We start from the raw sequence: 20,214 nt of genomic DNA, 5'->3' as shown, positions 1-20,214 counted from the left end.
CTCCGGAGTCCCCTGCAGTGATGTAATGTGTTCAAACATCACTGCTGTGCTGCCCCGAGGGACGAATACAGGCCGGCCGTGTTTCTGACGTCACTTCGCACAGAGCTCTGTGCTGTGTGTTTGTGTGCGGCAGCTGCCAGCGAAGGCCACATAACCCGGGTTACACACGAGCCTAAAATAGCAGCGAGAAACCGCCGAGGATGTGACGCCATGAGAGAGAGAGAGAGAGAGAGAGAGAGAGAGAGAGAGAGAGAGAGGCGAGGCCATGAGGGCGCGGGAATCCTGGGAAACGTCCCGTTCTCTGTTCTGTCCTCGTTTCTTCTGTAAATTTATTTAGCTCTTTATTATTTTGTCTGATGTTAAAGTGTTTTTTCCTTTTTAAAAATTCAGCCAGTTATTTTATAAAGTTTGGCTCGCGGCCCTGACAGAGGCCCCCCCTCAGCTCTCTCTCTCTCTCTCTCTCTCCGTCACTCCCTTTGAGTTTCTACCTCACCAGGAGTGGAAGTCAACAGGGCGTGAAGGTGTTGTTGCCGCGGTGACGGCCATGTAAACACAAACAGAGGGTTTAGTGGAGCAGCGCGGGAGGCGTGGATCCTCTTACACACGGCTCATAATGAATGAGCCGGCCAGCTTCACTTTCATCAGTCTGTATGTGTCAGACACAGAATGTGCATCAATAATTCAGCTGAAGATTCCAGAGGTCGAAATCTGGTTCTTAACTCATGTGACAGCTAATGTAGCCAGGTTACAGCTAGCTTAGCTCGATTGCTCACTAGCAGAATAGCAGGCAAGAATGCTAGCTAAAGCTTTAGCTAGCTGTGACAGAGCTGAACTGTATGAAATGTAATAAAAAGCTGCGTTTTAAATGTGTCAGCACAGAACGACGGGTTCACACAGACCGACACCGCTGCTGGGAACACGTTCAGACATGTCGCTGTGTTTACACTGACTCATTCCTGACATCTGCACAAAAACAAGCAAACAAAGCAGAAGAATGTGAGGAATGGAAACCGGGCAGGCTCCAGGCTCTCTGCTGAGAGGGAGAAACCCGAGACCCTCGAACCCACGACACAAAGAACGCAAAGGTGAGAAGAGTGTGAGACACCGAGAGAGAGAGAGTGAGGAGGAAGGAAAGAAGGAAGCACGGAGAACACCTGTGTGATGACGCCTCACTGTGACAATAACACCTGCTGTAATATAACGACTGACTCAGCAATATACAGAGGAGGAGGAAGTACTGAAGCTTGGTACTTAAGTAAAATACACCCAGCAAAATATATACTCGAGTAAAAGTAGAAGTGCTACATCAACAATCCTACTTAAGTAAAAGTCTTAAGTACTTTTAAATGTACTTAAAGTATTCAAAGTAAAAGTACTCACACACCGAATATATATGATTGATTTCCAAAGGATGTGAACAGGTTAAAATAATCAAAGTAAAATGGAGCATGTGTAGTTAATGTCCATGTTCAGTCCAGAAGCAGCTGTGGACAGGTCTGTGTGTCCTGAGGCAGGCTGTGGGCATCAAGTGAACAGAGAGGCTGCTGATAACAAACAGGCATTCAGCATGTTTACTGTGTCAGTGTTCCTGCTGTAGATTCATGTTATGATTCATGTTCATCAGACATTCATGGATGGACCTGTGTTAGCAGACAGCAGCTAACTAGTTAGCTAACTGAGCCAGAGCACCGGCATCATGACTGAGGCTCATTATAGAAACACAGCTGGCAGCGTGACACCAGCTCCATGCAGAGTCTGACCTCACATCAGTCCAGCACTGTGTTCATCACATGGAACAAGGAACTACAGACACTGGAGACATGTAGTGGAGGTATGGACTATTATTTTTACTTTAGTAAAGTATAAATACAGAAAAATGTACTTAGGTACAGTAATGAAGTACTATTACTGGGTTACTTTCAGTTACTTTTAATAAACAGAACATATCCAACCATAAAAATATTAAATTAAAACATGAGCAACCATGCATCCATGGCAACCTGAACCTGTGAGCCGCCATTTGAAGACGGAGCTGAAAGTAGCATCAGTCTGTCACCATGGTAACAGAAGAGGAGACCTCAAAAGTCCCCGGCCATTTGAATATTTGCAATTATTATTGACGGTTTCTACACATGTCCTGAATGAGCTGAATCTTTTGATGTTTGAATGGTTTCAATCGGCCCATGCATTCTGAAGATATGCTGAGCCAAAAAACGTACAGAATAATAATAATAATAATAATAATAAAGAATAGAAGAACAAGAGTTTGGTTGCTGGGCAACCAAACTAATTAAATTAAATTAAACCTGGGTTAAATAACTAACAGAGTAAACAAACAAAAGTGAAATACAGGAGAATTAGCATTATTTCCTGTAATTCTCACTATGAGACTTTGTATTTTATTTATTGATCGTGTTACGTCAGCACGGCCGATAAATGAATGATCAGAACCTGCCAGGAAGCAGCATGTTTGCAGCATCGCTGCTTCCTGCTGCCGCCTCAGCAGATTTATGTCACACGGGCAAAATCAACTGAGCGACAAACATCTGAAGAACGATCAACAGTGACACACACACACACACACAGACACACATTTTCCTGTGTTGCACAATGTGTCCTTTCTGTTGAGAAATCTGAGCTAAGAACAGCTGGATTCTGCCCCTGCTGACACACGGACTGCATGTGGTGCAACAGAGCTGCTGCTGCTCCATCAGACACATGGAGAGACCCCAGCTCCACCTCACCTGGGCCGCTGACACAGCAACACTGATGTGCAGACCACCGCTGGTTCATCCTCAGTTTATTAGGATTTCTTTCAATGACAGCAACAAAGAAGCTCGATTCAGACAAACTCAAGACTTTATGCAAAAAATAATAATAAAAAAAAGACACAAATTTACCCGAAAATGTGACAAATTCCAAGAAACAAAACTCACAGCTGTGCAGGAAAGGTTCAGACAGGAAGCGAGCAGCTGCAGGGTTAGCGTTAGCGTTAGCTTCACCTGTTTGTCAGAAACGAGTCAAACCAGGTCGAAACCTCTTCAGCTCACAGGAGAAGGAAGGAGAGAAAACATCAGCAACTTCCTGCTTGGAGCTTTGTTGGTGTGTGTGAGTGTGTGTGTGTGTCAGAAAGCAGCTGAGATGAAACTTTAATGAAGCCTGAGGGGAGAGAACACACACACACACACACAAACACACAAAATGTTTTTCTTGCAGATCTTTTTTAAACACTTTTTTAAGTTTTAAGTTTTTTGTGACACCTTTGTTCCTACTTTGTATAAAACAAACTGTGTCCCATGTGATCTCTACCAGCCCAGAGTCACATGACTTTATCATCACCTCTGACACACACACACACACACACAGTGTCGTCACCGCAGTGCAGCTTTATCATAAAACCACAAAAAGCTGAGGTGAGACGAACGTTAACAGCAGAGAGCCGCTGGAGGAGGTGAAGGGGGACAGAGGAGGACAGAGGAGGTCAGAGGAGGACAGAGGACAGAGGGGGACAGAGGAGGACAGAGCAGGAGGGCCGTGGTGATGCTAAAATGATGCTAAGCTAATGGTTTGTTTGTGTTTATGTGAAACATGACTGAACCACTCAGCCGGCTGTCCTCAGCGACCTTCAGATGACTCTGTGTGTGTCTGTGTGTGTGTCTGTGTGTGTCTGTGTGTGTGTCTCAGGTTCAGCAGCAGAGGACGCCTTCAGGCTCCACAAACACAGAAGATCAAACACAAACTGTACGAGCGGCGCAGAGCGGGGACCAGTGCACACAGGGGACATCTGAATCCAGAGACGGATCCAGAGGGCTGCAGGGGAGACCGGGGACAGCAGGGGAGACCGGGGACAGCAGGGTGAAAACCATGAACAACCATCCATGATGCCTCCTCCCAGGAGACACACAACAACCCCGAAGACACACACACAGGGACCAAAAGGAGAAACAAGACACACAACAGGAAAAAGTTCCAAAGGACACAAGTGATCACAAAGACACAATCAAAGAGCATTTGATGCACAATGACCAAAAAAAAACTGAAGATGACGTCAGAGTGAGAAGAAGTGAGTTCTGCTGTGTCACAGACCCACAGACTGTCAGCAGACAATAAATGACCAGAAATAGCCAAATGAGCAGAAGTGCGACACAAACACACACAGAGAGGCTGAAGACGCCGCAAACTGACCGCAGTGACACACACTGATACAGCAGAGAGGCCGACACCACAACAAACGGCTGAGCAGCAGAAGATGAAGCCTTTAAAGGTCACAGAGCACACATTCATCAGGGTCAAAGGTCACAGAGGCCTGAATCGTCCCTGTGTGTATCTGAACTGTTTCATGAGGATGAATCAGAACCTCAGCACTGCAGCTTCACACGGGCCGGATCCTTATCTCTGCTCTCTGTTTCTGTCAGAACTCCAAGACCCCGTGCAAAAGCCGCATGTAAACAACCATCGACCGTCCACAGCTTTGCCCCGAGTTTATTTCCCACAGGGCTGCAAAGGAACAAACTGCTTTATGAACCGGAAAAAAACGAAAGAACGAGCGACACGGGACAAAAAAATGCAGGATGCATGTGCACACGCGGCCTGAACGGACTCTGTATATTACGAGGCGCCACCTAGTGGTTTGGAGGACAACAATCAAGCCGGGTTAAGCTGGATTGAGCGCGGACACGCGTGTGTGATAGCCAGATAATAGAAAATCGATAAATAGATCTGAATGTATCCAGCTTAAAGGCGATCTGGATTCAATCCTACTCCAGCTGGACTGACTTTCTCCAGTGTGAACGGGGCCCAGATAAACACAGACAGTGGTCCAGACTCGTGACATGAAGGAGCCAGGTCAGAGGAAGACACCGAGGCAGCAGCACGGCGGCAGGATTTTATCATCAGCTGCATTCACAGGCACAAAGTAACATTTGATTTATTTAATATATATCTTTATATATATTCAAAGTGCGAATATGTGTCTACATTATTATTATTATTATTATTATTATTATTGTTATTATTATTATTAGTGTGGTTGCGTCAGACCTGGCTGGGATGGTTCCCTGACAGTAAACAGGAAGCTGCACCTTTAAATGTGTTTCCTGGAATGAGACCCGGATGATGATCAACCTGCGGTGTTACAGGCTCGAGCCTTGATCAGCTCCTCGCGCAGCTCCGTTTCAGCCACGCGCGGATTAACCGGAACGATTCCGTCAGATCGAAAGTGCAAATGATCCCAGCCGGCTGCCGTAAAAACAAAAGCGCTTCCCACATCCGCGAAGCAGGAGGAGGAGGAGGAAGAGGAGGAGGAGGAGGGGAGAGTAAAGGGGATTTCCCGGATGCCCCGTGATGAAGAACATGAAGGAGAAAGGAGGAGGAGGAAGAGCTGCAGCTTCCCGGAAAGAATGACGCAACCCGGACCAGAAATCAAATCAAATATTGATCTGATCATTCTGATCATAAATAAAACCAAAATATATAATAAATATTTTCAGCTTTAACTGAAGACGAATAAAAAACATCATTAATTATGAATTACTTTGAGACGTGTGATTAATTTGACGTGTTGTTTTTTGTTTACTTTTAATTTATTAATGTGATGGAAAACATCTTTATAATATTAGGCTTATTATATAAATAATGCACACACTGCAGAGGACCTGCACACATTTGAATTTATTTATAATTATTTATTATTTATTTGATATATATTTTATAAAATAAAATATATTTTATAAAATGAAATATATTTAATTTATTTTTCCATCAACACAGCTCCTCTTCCTCCTCCTCCTCCTCCTCCTCCTTTTTGTTCTTTGGCAGCAGATTACGTCACCCTCTTCCTTTCCGGGAAATAATGCCTCTCATCCTCTCGGTGGCTTTACCGGGCAACCAGCAGGGAAGCGGGAAAAGACACCGGCAGGATCAGAAGCCTCCTCCTCCTCCTCCTCCTCTTCCTCCTCTTCCTCCTCACCATCAGAACTTTTATTTTATCAGGACAGTTTAAAGTGATTCAGCCGTTCAGGACACAGATCAGTCAAAACACTGATCCTTCTCCTCCTCCTCATCATCTCACAGACATCATGATGAAGGAGGAGTCATAAATATATTGAAGATATGTATGTGTCCTCCATCATTCATCTGTCCCAGGGTCGTCCACACCATGCTGGTGGCAGCACAGTCCGGACCGGTTGTGTTTTTCTGTTGTGTTCTGTTGTGTCTGTGTGCGTTCACACAGTTTCACTTTCTCTTCTACAGAGCAGGGATTCTCAGAATGACACCTGTTCCGTCAGAATGAAACCTGTTTGGTTTTTGTCATTAACTGAGACTGAAGTCCTGAAACCAGAGAACAGCAGTGAGGGAAACCTTACTGTTGGCCGAGTGTGTGTGTGTGTGTGTGTGTGCACTGACCTGAAACCCTTCAATGTAAAAATAGAGGACGTCATATTTAGCTGCCTGTTGGCGCTCCGATCATTTGGTATTAATAGTGGACGCTGTCAGCTCTGACTTCACGTCGCAGAATCAATCTGGATTACACACTGACCTCATAAACTTTTCAACACCCGTCTGCCTGCTGCAGGGTGTGTGTCTGTGTGTGTGTGTCTGTGTGTGTGTCTGTGTGTGTGTCTGTGTGTCTCTGTGTGTGTGTGTCTGTGTGTGTCAGCCTGTGTGTGTCTCTGCCTGTGTGTGTGTGTCTGTGTGTGTGTCTCTGCCTGTGTGTGTCTCTGCCTGTGTGTGTGTCTGTGTGTGTGTCTCTGCCTGTGTCTCTGCCTGTGTGTGTCTGTGTGTGTGTCTCTGCCTGTGTGTGTGTCTGTGTGTGTGTCTCTGCCTGTGTGTGTGTCTGTGTGTGTGTCTGTGTGTGTGTCTCTGCCTGTGTGACTTTCTGTGTTTTTTAGGGACCAATTTGAATTTTGTATCCAACCTCTAGTGGCTGCTTCAGGAACTGCAGTGTGTTTGTGTTGAGCTTGTTAAGAGTATGCGGCTTCAGTGAAAGCCCCAGATTGTTGTTAAAGGAGGCTGGAGAGTAACCATGGTAACCAAGGCCCAAACAATGACGTCCCATGGTGTACTTCGGATCACAGAGGAGACTGTGACCGCTGGTCCTGCAGAGTGTGACAACAGGTTGGTGATGTTTACCTGGGTTACCATAGTAACCAGCCCTACCCTTATTTCTTGTGCCCACTAGAGGGTGCACTTCAGCATCATCATAAGATCCCAGTGTCTGCTCAGCATGACACCGTGGAGCCCTGCTGCTGACTGACTGGACTTTGAGCCTCGTTTGGTTCGCGTGCTGCAGTCACAGGTAGCAGAGAGAGACCAGACCAGACCAGACCAGAACTAGACACATGAGGCGGAGCTGTTCCATATTTCACATGTCACATGTGTGGATAAACATATTTTGCAGAGGTGGAGGCAGCATATTAAAGAATACAAGGCCATAAATAAATCAACCTCTGCTTTCACTTTACGGCTTCAACACAACACAACAATGTTACTTTCCTTTCAGGAGAAATGGCCGCCGTGTTTAACGCGGCGTCACCCCCCCCCCCCTCCCCCCACACACATTTCCTGTTATCTGTGTTAACTTTGACCCACACGGGTCATGGCTGCACCTGCGTCTGTCAGAGGTTTCCACTGAAGTGTCTCCCTGCTGGAAAACACCGTCTGGTCAGTTATTAACCCTTTTTATTGTTTTTACAGCTGGACGTGTTCAAGTTATATGACACACACACACAGACACACACACAGACACACACACAGACACACAGTGTGAAGAAATGGAAAAATGAGCTCTGCAGTGATTTCAGCACAATAAAGGCTTCCCTGAAACCCACCGAGTCAACGTCAACACACACACACACACACACACACACACACACAGTGAGCTGTGAGTTTCTGTATCAGTCAGTTTCCTGTTGTACAATTCATTTCGAGTAACAGCATGAATCTGCAGGACGCCAGCGTTTACATTTCTGATAACTGGATTTTGAAATAACGCAGATTTCTGAGCTCCTTGAGCAACTTTGTTTCTAAGAAAAAATTGGCGAAAGTAAAACTTTTTTTTTTTTTTTTGCCAGGCGACAGAAACTGGAAGTTTCTGGATTACAGCAATGAGACACGTAACTGTGGAAGTGACAGGAAATGAGCGTGAAGGAAGGAAATACAAAAGAGAAGTGAAGAAAGAGGAAGAGGAGGAGGAGGAGAGAGGTCAAGTACCTGTGACTGGGTTTTTATTGAACTTTGAGCCCCATGGATGCCCTCAGTGTCCATCAGTGTGTGGGACACTGTGGATACAGAATATATATATGGCCAGAAGTATGTGGACACACAGTACCCTCCATGATTCCGGTTCCTGTCCAGGAGTGTCTGTAAAAGTGTGATGGAGGGTGACGGGGTCAAGAAACGTCAATTAAAAAACACAGAACACATGTTTCTTATGTATTTCTGTGTGTTGAGTGTCGTATTCGAATAAAGTTTTATTTTGAAGGCAGACTTCTCCTCTGTGTCAGGCAGCAGGCGAGTAAACAAGATCATCTGATTAAGACTAATTAGGCCTCACAATCTCCACGCACACACACACACACAGAAGGACTGAAAGAACGTATTTTATTTACCTCGGGAGCTGATATTCTGTTTTGTTCCACAGCTGCTGAGGTGTAAGCACAATAAATAACCGCCTGCTCTCATTCAGCCCCGATTCACTCTGTAATGAGGAATGTTAGGAATGAAATCCATGTCAGTGTGAGAGCAGGAGGACAGAGGTTATTACTGAGAGTCATTTCATTTGATCAGAGACTGTACAGAGGGAGGAAGGAGGAGAAAACAAACAGGAAAAGACCCGGGAGGTGAGGAAGAGGGAAGAGGAAGAGGAAGAGGAAGAGGAGGCTGTAGTAACAGAGGAAAACTTCAAGAGAGAACAGAGTGATGAAGAGGGAGGAATAAAAAAAAGAACACTGAAGAGGAAAAGTCTGGAAGTGGAGGAGGAGGAGGAAGAGGAGGGGGGGGGGAGATGAAGAAGATGGAGAGGAGGAGGAAGAGGAAGAAGAAGAACTGGAAATCTGGATGACGAAGAGAGAAAAAGAAACAAGGAAACAAGAAAAAAGTGAAGGAGGAAGAAAGAAAAGAGGGGGAGGAGGAAGGGGGGAGGACGGGGGAGGAGAGGGGGAGGAGGGGGAGGAGAGGGAAGGAGGAGGGAGGAGGGGGAAGCCTGTCCTGTTATGGCAGACCAGCCCGGAGTTGCTAGATTGCATCATCGCAGGATCAGCCTTCTATTAATAGGATGACGTCACCCCTCCCTCCCCTCTCTCTCTCTCTCTCTCTCCCTCCCTCCCCCCTCTGCTCTCTAGTAGGATTCCTCGGTTGCGTCACGGGGCCCCGCCCCCCTCGGACTCCGCCATAAAAGCGGGTGATGCAACGGAGGAGGCAGAAAACGCAACCGCGACAGAAGCTCAGACAAGCCGCGGCAGCGACTCCGGAGTCCGAGGAGCCTCAGGACACACACACGTCTGCTCACCGGGCCGCGCACACCGCTCACAGGTAGGAGGCTTCCGGGGAGGGCGAGGGACGGAGGACGGGCGGGCGGGCGGGCGGGCGGGGGGTTAGACACGCAGCCAGGCCGGGTCTGTGCTGCTCTGTGCCTGGATCAGCAGCGGAGGAGTCCCGGGACACTTCAGGGAAACTTCCCCGCCTGTGTGTGACACTCTGCGGGTTCTTTTCATTTTTACTTCATGGTTTTCAATATTTTCTAAAAGGCAAAAAAGTTAAATATTTATATTTAGACACATTAAATTTACAATAACACACAGGTTTCTGTTTTTATTCCTTGTTATATATTAATATCATGAATCATTTATTATGGCAGCGTTTTTGTGACTAAATGTGATTTTTGTTGGTTAAATTAAAAATAAAATGTATTTATCTTAAGATCATTTTAGTTTTAAAAACATATTAAAGTATATTTTAATTTTCTCATTATAGGTTTTGTGAGTTAATGTCATTTTTAAATAATAAAGTGAATTTCAGTGTCTTTTTCTAATGGGATATCTGATGGAGAATATTTTGAACCGTCATTATTGATAGTTTTCTTAGTGTTTGTTTTGGTCTCAGAGCTGATAACGTCTCTTCAGTCATTGCTTTGTTTAGACAGCAAACATCCACGCCGATCATTCCCTTTCACTGGGACTCTCCCTCCAGTCGCCCAGCAAAGCTGGTTTTATTTGTCATGGTTACTCAGCATAAATTGTTGTTGTTGTTGTATTTAAGGAGAATTTGTGACTTTGTGTGTTTCCAGAATGATGCTGCAGCACTCGGGTCCCTCGCTGGCTGACATCAGCTGCTCCGCCCTGGTCCCCTGCCTCTCCCCGCCCGGCACGCTCACCCTGGACGACTTCACCAACTTCACCCCCATCGTGAAGGAGGAGCTCCGGCTGGCCATCCAGACCAAGCGCCTGTCCAACGGGCTCAGCGCCGACATGAGCTCCGACGGCGCCAGCTCCAGCTCGGACCGAGCCCCCTATGAGCGACCTGCCGGCGGCTCCGGGGCCAAGAGAGAGGTAGAAGCAGAGGGGGGATGAGTCACCTGTGTGTGTCTGTGTGTGTGTGTCTGTGTGTGGATTGTTTTTTAACAGCTGTGTCTTTGGTTTTCAGTTCACACCAGAGGAGAGCGAGAGGAGGAAGAGGAGGAGAGAGAGGAACAAAGTGGCTGCCGCCAAGTGCCGCAACAAGAAGAAGGAGAAGACGGAGACACTGCAGAAGGTACGTTTCAGGACCAGGACCCCTACAGTCCAAAACAGCCCCCCCCCCCAAGCACAGTTTTAAACCATACCTCTGTTCCTGTGCTTCCTCTGCAGGAGTCGGAGAAGCTGGAGAGCGTGAACGCCAGCCTGAAGGCTCAGATCGAGGAGCTGAAGCAGCAGAAGCAGCAGCTGGTCTACATGCTCAACCTGCACCGACCCACCTGCATCGTCCGGGCGCAGAACGGCCAGACGCCCGAAGACGAGAGGAACCTTTTCATCCAGCACATCAAGGAGAGCACCTTACAGCTGCACAGCCTCACCTCGTCCAGCGCCACCGCCTCGTCCGCCTCCACAGTGGCTCCACTCGACGTGGGGCTCCTGACCCTGGATCACGTGCAGTGCTCCGACCACCTATGAGCCGGGGGTGTAGCACAGACTGTTCGGGTGGTGTCGCTGACCTGGGGAATGACCGCGTCAGACGACTCCTCTGCACGTCAGTCCACAGAGCTGCTGATCGGACAGGAAGCGGCGTGCGGCGCCTGTTTTTTATCTCCGGTCAGGGCCGAGGAAGCTGAAGCACTGAAAACACTGAGAGTTTGATTTCAAGGTGATCATGGCACATTTACTCACCTGTTCACCCACAGAGACTGTGTCTGAGTGTGTGGGACACACAGTGTATTTATTATTGTATGACGCGTCATATTAACCCCGTCTGCTTGTACTTTAAGCAACATGAATCTGCTGCTACTACTAACCCACTCAGGACCTACGCAGGCTGTAGACCTCAGGACTCTTGTAGCAGTCGCACACAGGGAGACCGTGCAGGCCGGGACCTGGAGGATTAGGGCCGCTGTACAGCTGTTAATTCTCAGAATTCTGTGAAACATTAATAGATTTAACCCTCAGAATAACATCAAAATTCTGAAAATGGTTAAAACCACGAAGATAAAGCAGCCCTGATCCTCTCCCGTACGAACATTGTGTTACTTTTATGCAAATGTAAAATTTGCTGCCAAACAAAATTGTCCAAACAAAGTTTATAATGTCTCACACGTTCACTTTATTTATCACTGCGGTTCCTCTTAAAGGTTTCTTTACATGTATGTTTTCTGACTGCAAGTTAACCCCGCGCTGCTGTACGTAAACACCGGATGCCTCCAGCAGAATTTATTTTTTAAGATGTATCTATTGATGAAACGCTGCACGGCAGATTCTTCCTGAGGTTATGCAAGAATAAATGACAAACAGGAGAGTGTGTGTGTGTGTGTGTGTGTGAGAGAGAGAGACCCACTGCCAAATATGTCTTCCTCCTTTCCCACTCCCTGTTCCATTCTCGGGCGTTTCGTGTGTGCAGGGAGTCTGTGGTTATCAGTATTTTAATAACAGATGGGGGGGGCGTTCTTGGCGTGGACTGAAGTTAACTTTTTGCGAGACAAAGGTTTAAAGTGTTAAAAGCTGTTAAAGGGACGCGGGCGTCTGCGTATGCTCGTGTTGTTTCTGTGGTTGTCGTCCCCACGAGTAGATAGCACTGACTTTGACTGGTGTCTGTTCTATTGTGCCTATTTCTATGACGTTTGATTTTTCTGTGTTGCATAAACGAATAAACTGTAGGATGTCGGGTACAAACTGCACTGCTACTACCACTGTGTACTTTCTTTGTTTTTGATACTTTGGTAAATAAAAACATGTATATTTAAAAACGATGCTGTCCAGCCTGTCATGTGTCGGTGAGACAGGAAGTCACAACAGTAAGGGACCCGGGACGGATCCCTGGGGAACGCCGTAGAACAGGTGGGCTGTAGATAATGAAAATTCTTGATTATTGAGAATTCAGACAAGAATTAGAATCAAATAAGCCCCAAAATCTTGTTAAACTCTCAGATTAAACAGTCTATGTCTGATTTTAGAGTCGATTTTTGTCACATACAGCACATCTTTTTTAAATAAAGCTTGATAAACAATCAGAAAATCAGTTAATATGATGCTTCCTGGCTGAAGACATCGATGTGACTTCTAAATTTATTGATACTTTTTGGCCCTGGAGTAAAATAAATAAAGATGTAACATCACATCGAGGTCAGGAGGAAAACAGTTTCCTCAAAAAAGATTCAAAACATGCAGGAGCTGCCCTCTCGATGCACCCTGCTGCCTTCACCAGAAAAACATTTCATAACATCATCACCTACACACACTTCCTACACGGGGGCTCAGCCGAGGCGAGGACAAGACCGGACATGTCGGCAGAGGTGTGTGTGTGTGTGTGGGTGGAGCATGACACTGTCGTTTCAGAGTCAAATAAACAAGCAGATAATTACACAATTACAGCAGCAGCTCGTTGATCATTGATCGTTGTGGAGCATTAAAACCCCGCCCTGCTGGGAGACAGGCGGAGAGTCGCCGCCTCACCTGGAAAGGTAACATCTGGTTTTAGCAAACCCGTGTTTGTCAGGCTAAATGCTAGCTGCTAGCACGCCCACTTAGGTAACAGGAAGTATGTATCCTTATGCACTCATAAACTCTTTAACGGGACGCAGGATAAACGGCCTCCGGACACATCCGGACAGACAGACAGCCAGTCTGAGGGATGCAGGCGGAGCGCCTGCCAGGCCAGTATCAACACGGAGGTGTAACTCAGCTTCTATTTAATCTGACAGGCCCCTTCATTAGAAGAGTGCAGTGCAAACAGAAGCAGAAGTGCAAGTTTCAACACAGCCTGCAGAAGCACTCAGCGGTACAGTGGGTTCAGCTCGGGGTCACACCGAGGTCACGGCGACATGCTCCGGGAGAGGGCTCAGCTTTCACCTCCAGCTCCACCGATTATTACCCAGCTGGCTTCACACGGTCTGTGGCTCTGCTCCAGATCCACGGCTGCCTGTGTGTCAGTGGGAGAAAGGACACACACACACACACACACACACACACACACACACAGGAGGGGGGGGGGTGTGAGAAGGAAAGGGAAAATGTTTTGTCATTCTCTCGATCAGCTGATGTAATCCGGCCACAAGCGGATGCAACTGATGCAACAGCAGTGTCACAAGCTCTGACCAGCAGCATCCTGTGTGCAGGGGTCAAAGGTCAACCGCACAAACAGATTGATCAGAAAGCCCTCCGTCGACGGCCTGACTGAACTGATCAGTTTAACCCCCACTCAACAGGTCTTCATCCTATTGATATATGTATCTATTGATTGGAAACACGTCTGTTGATTCTGTACCCGGCCAGCAGAGACATAATCCCTGCCCTGTGTCCGGCCTCCACCAGGGCCTCCACCCTGTTGGACGCGCTCAAAACACCAATGTACAGAGCGGCCGCCGTCATCAGGAAACTGTGACGTGAGGTTCTTACTTCAGTCAGTGGGGCGGGGACTGTTTTTAACTTGACTGATTAAGACTGATGAGTCCTCAGATACATGTCTGTAGGAGCTTTTTGATATTAAAATACTGTGAATATTGTTTCAATCATTGTTGTAACTCCATAAACTTTATATTTGTATATTAGTCTATTCTGTAACTTAAATAAAGGATTTTACATTTTTCATTTTTCAGAGCGCCCCCTTCAGGGGTTCAGGTAGAAATTCTGTTGTTGTATCAGTGCTGATTAGAAGCAGGCTCACCTGTGAGAAGTAAAGACAGAGCAGGAGGAGCAGGAGGACAAGGAGGAGCAGGTGGAGCAGGAGGACAAGGAGCAGGAGGAGCAGGAGGACAAGGAGGAGCAGGTGGAGCAGGAGGACAAGGAGCAGGTGGAGCAGGAGGACAAGGAGCAGGTGGAGCAGGAGGACAAGGAGCAGGAGGAGCAGGAGGACAAGGAGGAGCAGGTGGAGCAGGAGGACAAGGAGGAGCAGGTGGAGCAGGAGGACAAGGAGCAGGTGGAGCATGAGGACAAGGAGCAGGTGGAGCAGGAGGACAAGGAGCAGGTGGAGCAGGAGGAGCTGCTCTTTGTTTGATTTACTTATCTGTGAATTTTTGGCCGCCATCTTCCAAACATGAGGCCGTGCAGTGTGTGTTTATGACCACAGGCCGCTGCTCAGACGCTGCTCAGGTTCATCTTTGGAATTTCATCAGCCTCGAGACTCATTAAGATAAACCAGCACCCAGTGATGAAACACACACTCTGCTGCCAGCCTTCCAGAGAACTTACAGATAATTCATCCCACGTTTCAGCAGAAGAGTGTGTGCTGGTGTGTGCTTGGAAGGTGTGTAACTTTGTGTGTGTGTGTGCAGCTTGCATGTTCAGTGTGGACATACTTAGCACAGACTTCCCACTGTATTCCTCAGAAACAGCGGTCTGACGTGTCACTTCCTGCCCCGGTCAGTCTCTCCCTGGTTGCCATGGGTGATGGGTGTTGGTGATTTAAAGTGACGGCTCATTTAGAAACTGATCCGGGTCCAGTTTCACTGTGACTGTGGCCTCCGTTTCCTGTGGAAGCTCTGCGCTTGTTTCACTCCACAGGGCGAAGCAGACAGGTGGAGTCTGAGGGCAGATACACTGATGGCACTGTGCGGGGAGTTATAGTGACGTTTCAGTGGTTTTTATTTCTGTGTGTCATGTTAACAAGCCCCACCCGTCTGGCAAATAAAATCCAGCAGCGCTGGTTTCTTCGGGATGTGAGGAAGACGCAGTGTTTGCCTTTTTGATGCTGTCTGTTTCCTCCTGGGAGGAGGCCCCGGGGAAGACCCAGGACGCGGTGGAGAGACTATGTCTCTCGGCTGGCCTGGGAACACCTCGGGATTCCCCCAGAGGAGCTGGAGGACGTGTCTGGTGAGAGGGAAGTCTGGGTGTCCCTGCTTAGACTGCTGCCCCCGTGACCCGGCCCCGGATAAGCGGTTGAAGATGGATTGATGGATGGATGGATGTTTGCTCCTCACAGCTGCAGACGGCCCGAGGGTGTCAGTCGTACCACAGACTGTATATAACTATGGACAAACCTCCTCATGATGTCAGCCGCAGGTTTCTGAGGAGACATTTCAAGCCGCCATGTTGGGAGCAGGAAGCCCGTATGTGAGTCATTCGAAGCAGAGTGATATATATGAATTCTCCCCCTACAGGTCACAGTTTTTGTAAACATGTTTCTCTAGAGTTTTATCACTGACTCACTTTTGAAGCCGGCCTCCCTGAGGCCGAGGATGGGACTGCGGTTTGATTTCTCAGCTGCTTGATCTGTGCACAGAAGTGTCCACAAACGTTTGTCCACACACTGTGTGTGTGTCGTTCTTTACAGTAAACACGAAGAACCGTGGCGTGATGACCCGCTCGCTCAGCTCAGAGGGAAGAGGAAGGAAAAGCGAAAGAGAAAGCCGGAGTGGGAGAACCGCGCGGATTGATGCGACTGAGGTCAGATTAGAGAAGTCGTTAACGTCCACCAGCGTAACCGAGCGGCAGGTTTCTGTTCTGCTGTAGATAAGACAGAGTTTATGGAGCAGAGGTTTCCGCTGGGCTCATCAATGAGGGCAGCGGCAGTTTTCATACATCACTCTGAGTGTGTGTGTGTGTGATGCCGCTTCCTTGTTTTATGCTCTGCTGATGTAATGATCAGAACTGAGTGATCACAGGTCAAAGGTCGTGGCCATCATGATCTCAGGAGCCATTTGTCCTAACTGAACTCATGATGGTCACATCTCATGATGACAAAACTGGAACAAACTTAAAATTGGACTTGAGGTTGAAACTTTGGAGGTCAAAGGTCACTGTGACCTCATGTCCATACACAGGACCAGCATGAGGGGTCTGTGGTTACCTAGAGTGAGAGAGGAAGCAGGAATGAGGTCAAATTTAATTTAATTTAATTTAATTTAATTTAATTTAATTTAATTTCAGTACATTTTAATTTTGTAATTAATTTGTTTATTTATTTTGATTTTATTATAACAATATGTGTGTGCTCAATTATTCCAGTTAAGTTAGAATTTATGGAAGAAAACGACCAAAAATATTTTTATTATTAATTTATTCAGTTTTAATTGAACAGTTTGAGGCAGTGATGGGAGAAGACTGTATTTACTGTTACAGTATATTCACAGTACGGACATCGACCACCAGAGGGCGCTCTTCACCACAGCTGCATCGCCAGTGAGTTTGGTGGTGATGGTGAGCAGCGCCCTCTGCAGGGTCAGTGGTGCATTACACAGCTGTCAGTTGAGATGGTCAGTTTGTTGCAGGCTTCAGACAGAACGGGCCGCCATGTTGCCAGGCTGCAGGCTCGAGGAGGAGGAGGAGGAGGAGGAGGAGGAGGAGAAAGGGCAGTGCATGATGGGACAGAGGGGCTCGTGGGCTCTGAGGGCCTCCATCAGCAGATGCTGCTCCTTGGACAGAGAATCCACCTGGAGACAAAGTCAAGATTTCTGCTCCGTCACCACAGATTTGACTTAAATGATTTTAAAGTTATTTAAAGTTTACACTAAATCTGCATGGACATGAATCTTATATTTTGGATTTTGTCTCTCTGTCCAGGCTCGTTCGGGGGCACCTGTGGACAGGACCAGCTGACCAGCATCACACACAGTGTCTTTAAATAAGGTACCTCCTTCCTCAGCTTCCTGTTCCTCTGCTCCAGCAGCTCACAGGCCTGAAGACCAAAACGTAAAGAAGGAAGCAGGACAGAGAATTCAATATTTCATCACTAACCTCAACGGCCAAAAAGTCTTTATACAAACAGAAACACACACACACACACACCTCATGCAGCTGGTCGGCTCGCTGCGTTTGCCTCTTTCTGCTCTTCTGAGCTGCGACTCTGTTCTTCTCTCTCCTCTTCATCCTCCTGCCTTCGTCCTCTGGGAACTGACACACACACATGTGCATGCAGTACCAACACAGAAGAAGCTCATTTCTCCTTGACCTTTGACCTCTCTCCAGCGAAAAGGGAGCAGGTCATAATTACAAAAATCCCCTTCATGCACAAATGTCTAAAAATAAAGGAATCCCTCGGCCTTACCTCGCATCCTCCCCAGAGCTGCTGACCCCCGGTGAGCCTCTGCGGCGGCTGGCAGGAGGAATCACAGTCTGACATCATCACAGACGCGTTAATTCAAATTAGAACAGCAGAGGAAATCATGCACGTGGGCTCTGATAGAAAATCAAGTGTTTGTGGCCTGCAGAGTCTCTGAGACCTTCAAACGCCGCAGGCAGGAACGGTAGGCTGCAGTTTCACTTCAGCTTCCTTTTTACTTTTCAAGTTTGTTTTTTTTTTGTTTTTTTTTAGAAAGAGTCACGGGCTCTTCACATAAGTCATGTGACCGAACGTTTATTCATGTTATTTTGGCTGAATGTTGATGTAAATACAACAGAGGAACGTCTGTATTCATTAAAACACAGAGGTCATAAAGTTTATTAAACAGAAAACATGAAGCGACAGGACAGATTTATAACTTATAACACGGAGGAAAGACTCTAAAATGTGTTTTAACTTCTGCTTGTTTTAATGAGTCTGATCTTTATTGACGTCCATGTTAAAAAGTAACATTACGGCAGAAGTAAACAGCGCTTAGCTCGCACTCCACCCACACCACCCAAAGCTGGAGAACAGTCAGGCGGCCTCAGGCGGCTGGAGCCTCAGACGGAGCTTCAAACACTCTTTGTACGCATATTTATAGTTGATGGTTGTGAGCTGTGATATTTGCTTCGATGAGCAGCGCCCTCTTGTGTCTTACTGGGTGAAGTGGTGCTCCATTTGTTTACGATAAGTATTGATTTAATTGTTGCTTTTATGGCACAGCTGAGAGGAGGAGTCCTTGAAATGATGCCAGTTCAGCAGGAAGTGTCACTGCGGCCTCTCCTCCCCCACAGGACCTTCTGGTTTCTTGGTTGGCGGTTTGTAGCACTCTGTGGCCTCCGCTTCCTCCACAGCTCTCCTGATTGGTTGCCTGTTTCTGGCGGCCGTGGTCATGGGAGCGTCTGATTGGCCGGTAAATCCAAACACCTCTCTGTGGATTTCTAGAGAGGCCTGACTGGGTTTCATGTTGAGGATCTCACAGAGGCCCTCGGCTTGTTTTTGCAGCGTGTTGATGGACTGCAGAGAAAAAAAAAAACAGTTTGTCCGCTGCATGCTCGATAAAACGTTGTAGATAAAGCTGACGGGGGTTTGATGTGCTACCTTCAGAACCTGGACCGCCTCCTTTACCATCCCGGGGGCAGCTGCTGACACGTCATTCATGTAGGTCTCTGCAGGAAGAGACACACAAACACAGGATGCTTTGAACTCGAGTTTTTACTCAGTCTCGCTGAAAAGGTGAACAAAAAGTGGTGATGCATTTAGTTAGCGAGGGTGAAACTTTCACATGTCTGACTTAAAAAAAAAAAAAAAGAAGTACTTCTTCCTGTTTACAGGACGGACTGCCCTTCACAGAAATCTCCATGTATGTTTTTGGAACATTAGAGAACACAAAAAGCAAAAACTGTGCATGTTAAAAGTGATGAAAATCACCTTGATCAGGATCTTTGACCACCTCCTGAGGTTTGACCGCTTGCTCGTACAGCTCCTGACACACAGAGAACCAAATGTCTTTTTATGGGTAATAAATGCGTCACGCCCGAGCTGCGCTCAGCTTTAATAATAACACCAGGTAAATAACGATAAACCTCTGTAGAGACCACCCACCATGATCTTGCGCTCAGCCTTCAGTGTGTGGACCACATGGGGAAGAATCTGTCTGGGGTAAGCACGGCGCCTCCTGGTGGTCTCGACAATAGTGTCATCCAGCAGGCTCTCCAGATCAACAGCCTCGGTCTCTGCTGGGAGAAGCATGGTGCTGCTTTTAAAAAAACACTTTAGACCCACAGTCCTGCAGCAGGAACATGCATCACCTTCGACCTCGAGCGCCTCCTCCCACAGCTGTCCGTTCACCAGCACGTTGGCCTGAACAGCAGCCTCAAAGTTCTGGATGAAAGACACAGCTTCAATTAACAGCACACATGAGGTTCCTCCAAAAAAAAAGCTCTTACCCAGGATGTTCTTCATTTCGTCATCATTTACCAGCCAACATACACATTAAAATGGAAAGTAGTGAATTCTATTCTCTGTTTATCTCTTATATGTCGAATTTCCTGCAACTTTTGTTTCCACCAAACAGACTAAAAATGACTTTATGAAGGTCCAGACCTACAAACAAACCGCCCCCCACGGGTTAACTGGACTATTTAAAGGCTGAAATCGATGTTTCAAATGAATTTTAATTTACCAGAAACTGTTATTACAACAAAACCTGACACAAACAGTGTTGTTTGATTTTAGGAGTGTACACGGTGAGTCGGACTCACCATCAGCAGCTCCAGCAGTAAACTCTTCTTCGTCTCCTCTGCAACATCCGGTTGTCCGTCCAGAGCGATCTTTAAAATCTCTTTATATTTGTTCATTTGTTCGATTAACTGCTTCTTCGACGTCACCTGAACTCTGTATTCCTGGTTCTCCCCCTCGCTGGGTGAGGTTTTACTCCCCGCAGCCTCCATCTTTACCGCCAACTTGTTTGTTTTGACACAAACCCGGAAC

At 47.0% G+C, this 20,214-nt stretch overlaps 3 protein-coding genes across 4 annotated transcripts; 1 reads left to right on the top strand and 2 right to left on the bottom strand.

The window, feature by feature from the left end:
* The first annotated feature begins 9,412 nt into the window (after positions 1-9,412).
* atf3 (activating transcription factor 3) lies at positions 9,413-12,431 on the top strand. The gene is made up of 4 exons (XM_028396724.1): positions 9,413-9,531; positions 10,286-10,547; positions 10,642-10,749; positions 10,845-12,431. Exons 2-4 carry the CDS (start codon positions 10,287-10,289, stop codon positions 11,145-11,147), a joined length of 672 nt encoding a protein of 223 aa, XP_028252525.1. The 5' UTR covers positions 9,413-9,531; position 10,286; the 3' UTR covers positions 11,148-12,431.
* Positions 12,432-16,891: 4,460 nt separating this feature from the next.
* Positions 16,892-17,739, bottom strand: batf3 (basic leucine zipper transcription factor, ATF-like 3). The gene is made up of 4 exons (XM_028397964.1): positions 17,665-17,739; positions 17,406-17,510; positions 17,251-17,295; positions 16,892-17,050 (listed from the first exon to the last, which is right to left on the bottom strand). The coding sequence occupies exons 1-4, from the start codon at positions 17,737-17,739 to the stop codon at positions 16,892-16,894; spliced, it is 384 nt and encodes a 127-aa protein (XP_028253765.1).
* Positions 17,740-18,125: 386 nt separating this feature from the next.
* nsl1 (NSL1 component of MIS12 kinetochore complex) lies at positions 18,126-20,195 on the bottom strand. Of its 2 annotated transcripts, none has more exons than XM_028397020.1 (6): positions 19,986-20,195; positions 19,533-19,605; positions 19,327-19,460; positions 19,153-19,207; positions 18,823-18,890; positions 18,126-18,738 (listed from the first exon to the last, which is right to left on the bottom strand). In XM_028397020.1, the coding sequence occupies exons 1-6, from the start codon at positions 20,172-20,174 to the stop codon at positions 18,490-18,492; spliced, it is 768 nt and encodes a 255-aa protein (XP_028252821.1). In that variant the 5' UTR covers positions 20,175-20,195; the 3' UTR covers positions 18,126-18,489. The 2 variants fall into 2 exon arrangements, with proteins under 2 accessions (XP_028252821.1, XP_028252822.1); XM_028397021.1 differs by having other exon boundaries at positions 19,327-19,457.
* Between the last annotated feature and the right edge of the window lie 19 nt (positions 20,196-20,214).

Source organism: Parambassis ranga, chromosome 24 (genome assembly GCF_900634625.1).
Source record: "Parambassis ranga chromosome 24, fParRan2.1, whole genome shotgun sequence".
In the NCBI taxonomy this organism is placed as follows: domain Eukaryota; kingdom Metazoa; phylum Chordata; class Actinopteri; family Ambassidae; genus Parambassis; species Parambassis ranga.
This window is presented reverse-complemented; position numbering and strand designations above follow the sequence as displayed.

Bases quoted from the DNA above. Each gene is read 5' to 3' on its own strand.
- nsl1 (XM_028397020.1), bottom strand. From the start codon at position 20,174: ATGGAGGCTGCGGGGAGTAAAACCTCACCCAGCGAGGGGGAGAACCAG. The intron at 19,461-19,532 runs GTGATGCATGTT...TGCTTCTCCCAG, and splicing joins GGAGGCGCTCGAGGTCGAAG to CAGAGACCGAGGCTGTTGAT. The intron at 18,739-18,822 runs GTAGCACATCAA...TTTTCTCTGCAG, and splicing joins AGGCGGTCCAGGTTCTGAAG to TCCATCAACACGCTGCAAAA.
- batf3 (XM_028397964.1), bottom strand. From the start codon at position 17,739: ATGTCAGACTGTGATTCCTCCTGCCAGCCGCCGCAGAGGCTCACCGGG. The intron at 17,296-17,405 runs GTGTGTGTGTGT...TTTGGTCTTCAG, and splicing joins GAGCCGACCAGCTGCATGAG to GCCTGTGAGCTGCTGGAGCA. The intron at 17,051-17,250 runs GTACCTTATTTA...CTTTGTCTCCAG, and splicing joins ACAGGAAGCTGAGGAAGGAG to GTGGATTCTCTGTCCAAGGA.
- atf3 (XM_028396724.1), top strand. From the start codon at position 10,287: ATGATGCTGCAGCACTCGGGTCCCTCGCTGGCTGACATCAGCTGCTCC. The intron at 10,548-10,641 runs GTAGAAGCAGAG...TTTGGTTTTCAG, and splicing joins GCTCCGGGGCCAAGAGAGAG to TTCACACCAGAGGAGAGCGA. The intron at 10,750-10,844 runs GTACGTTTCAGG...CTTCCTCTGCAG, and splicing joins AGACGGAGACACTGCAGAAG to GAGTCGGAGAAGCTGGAGAG.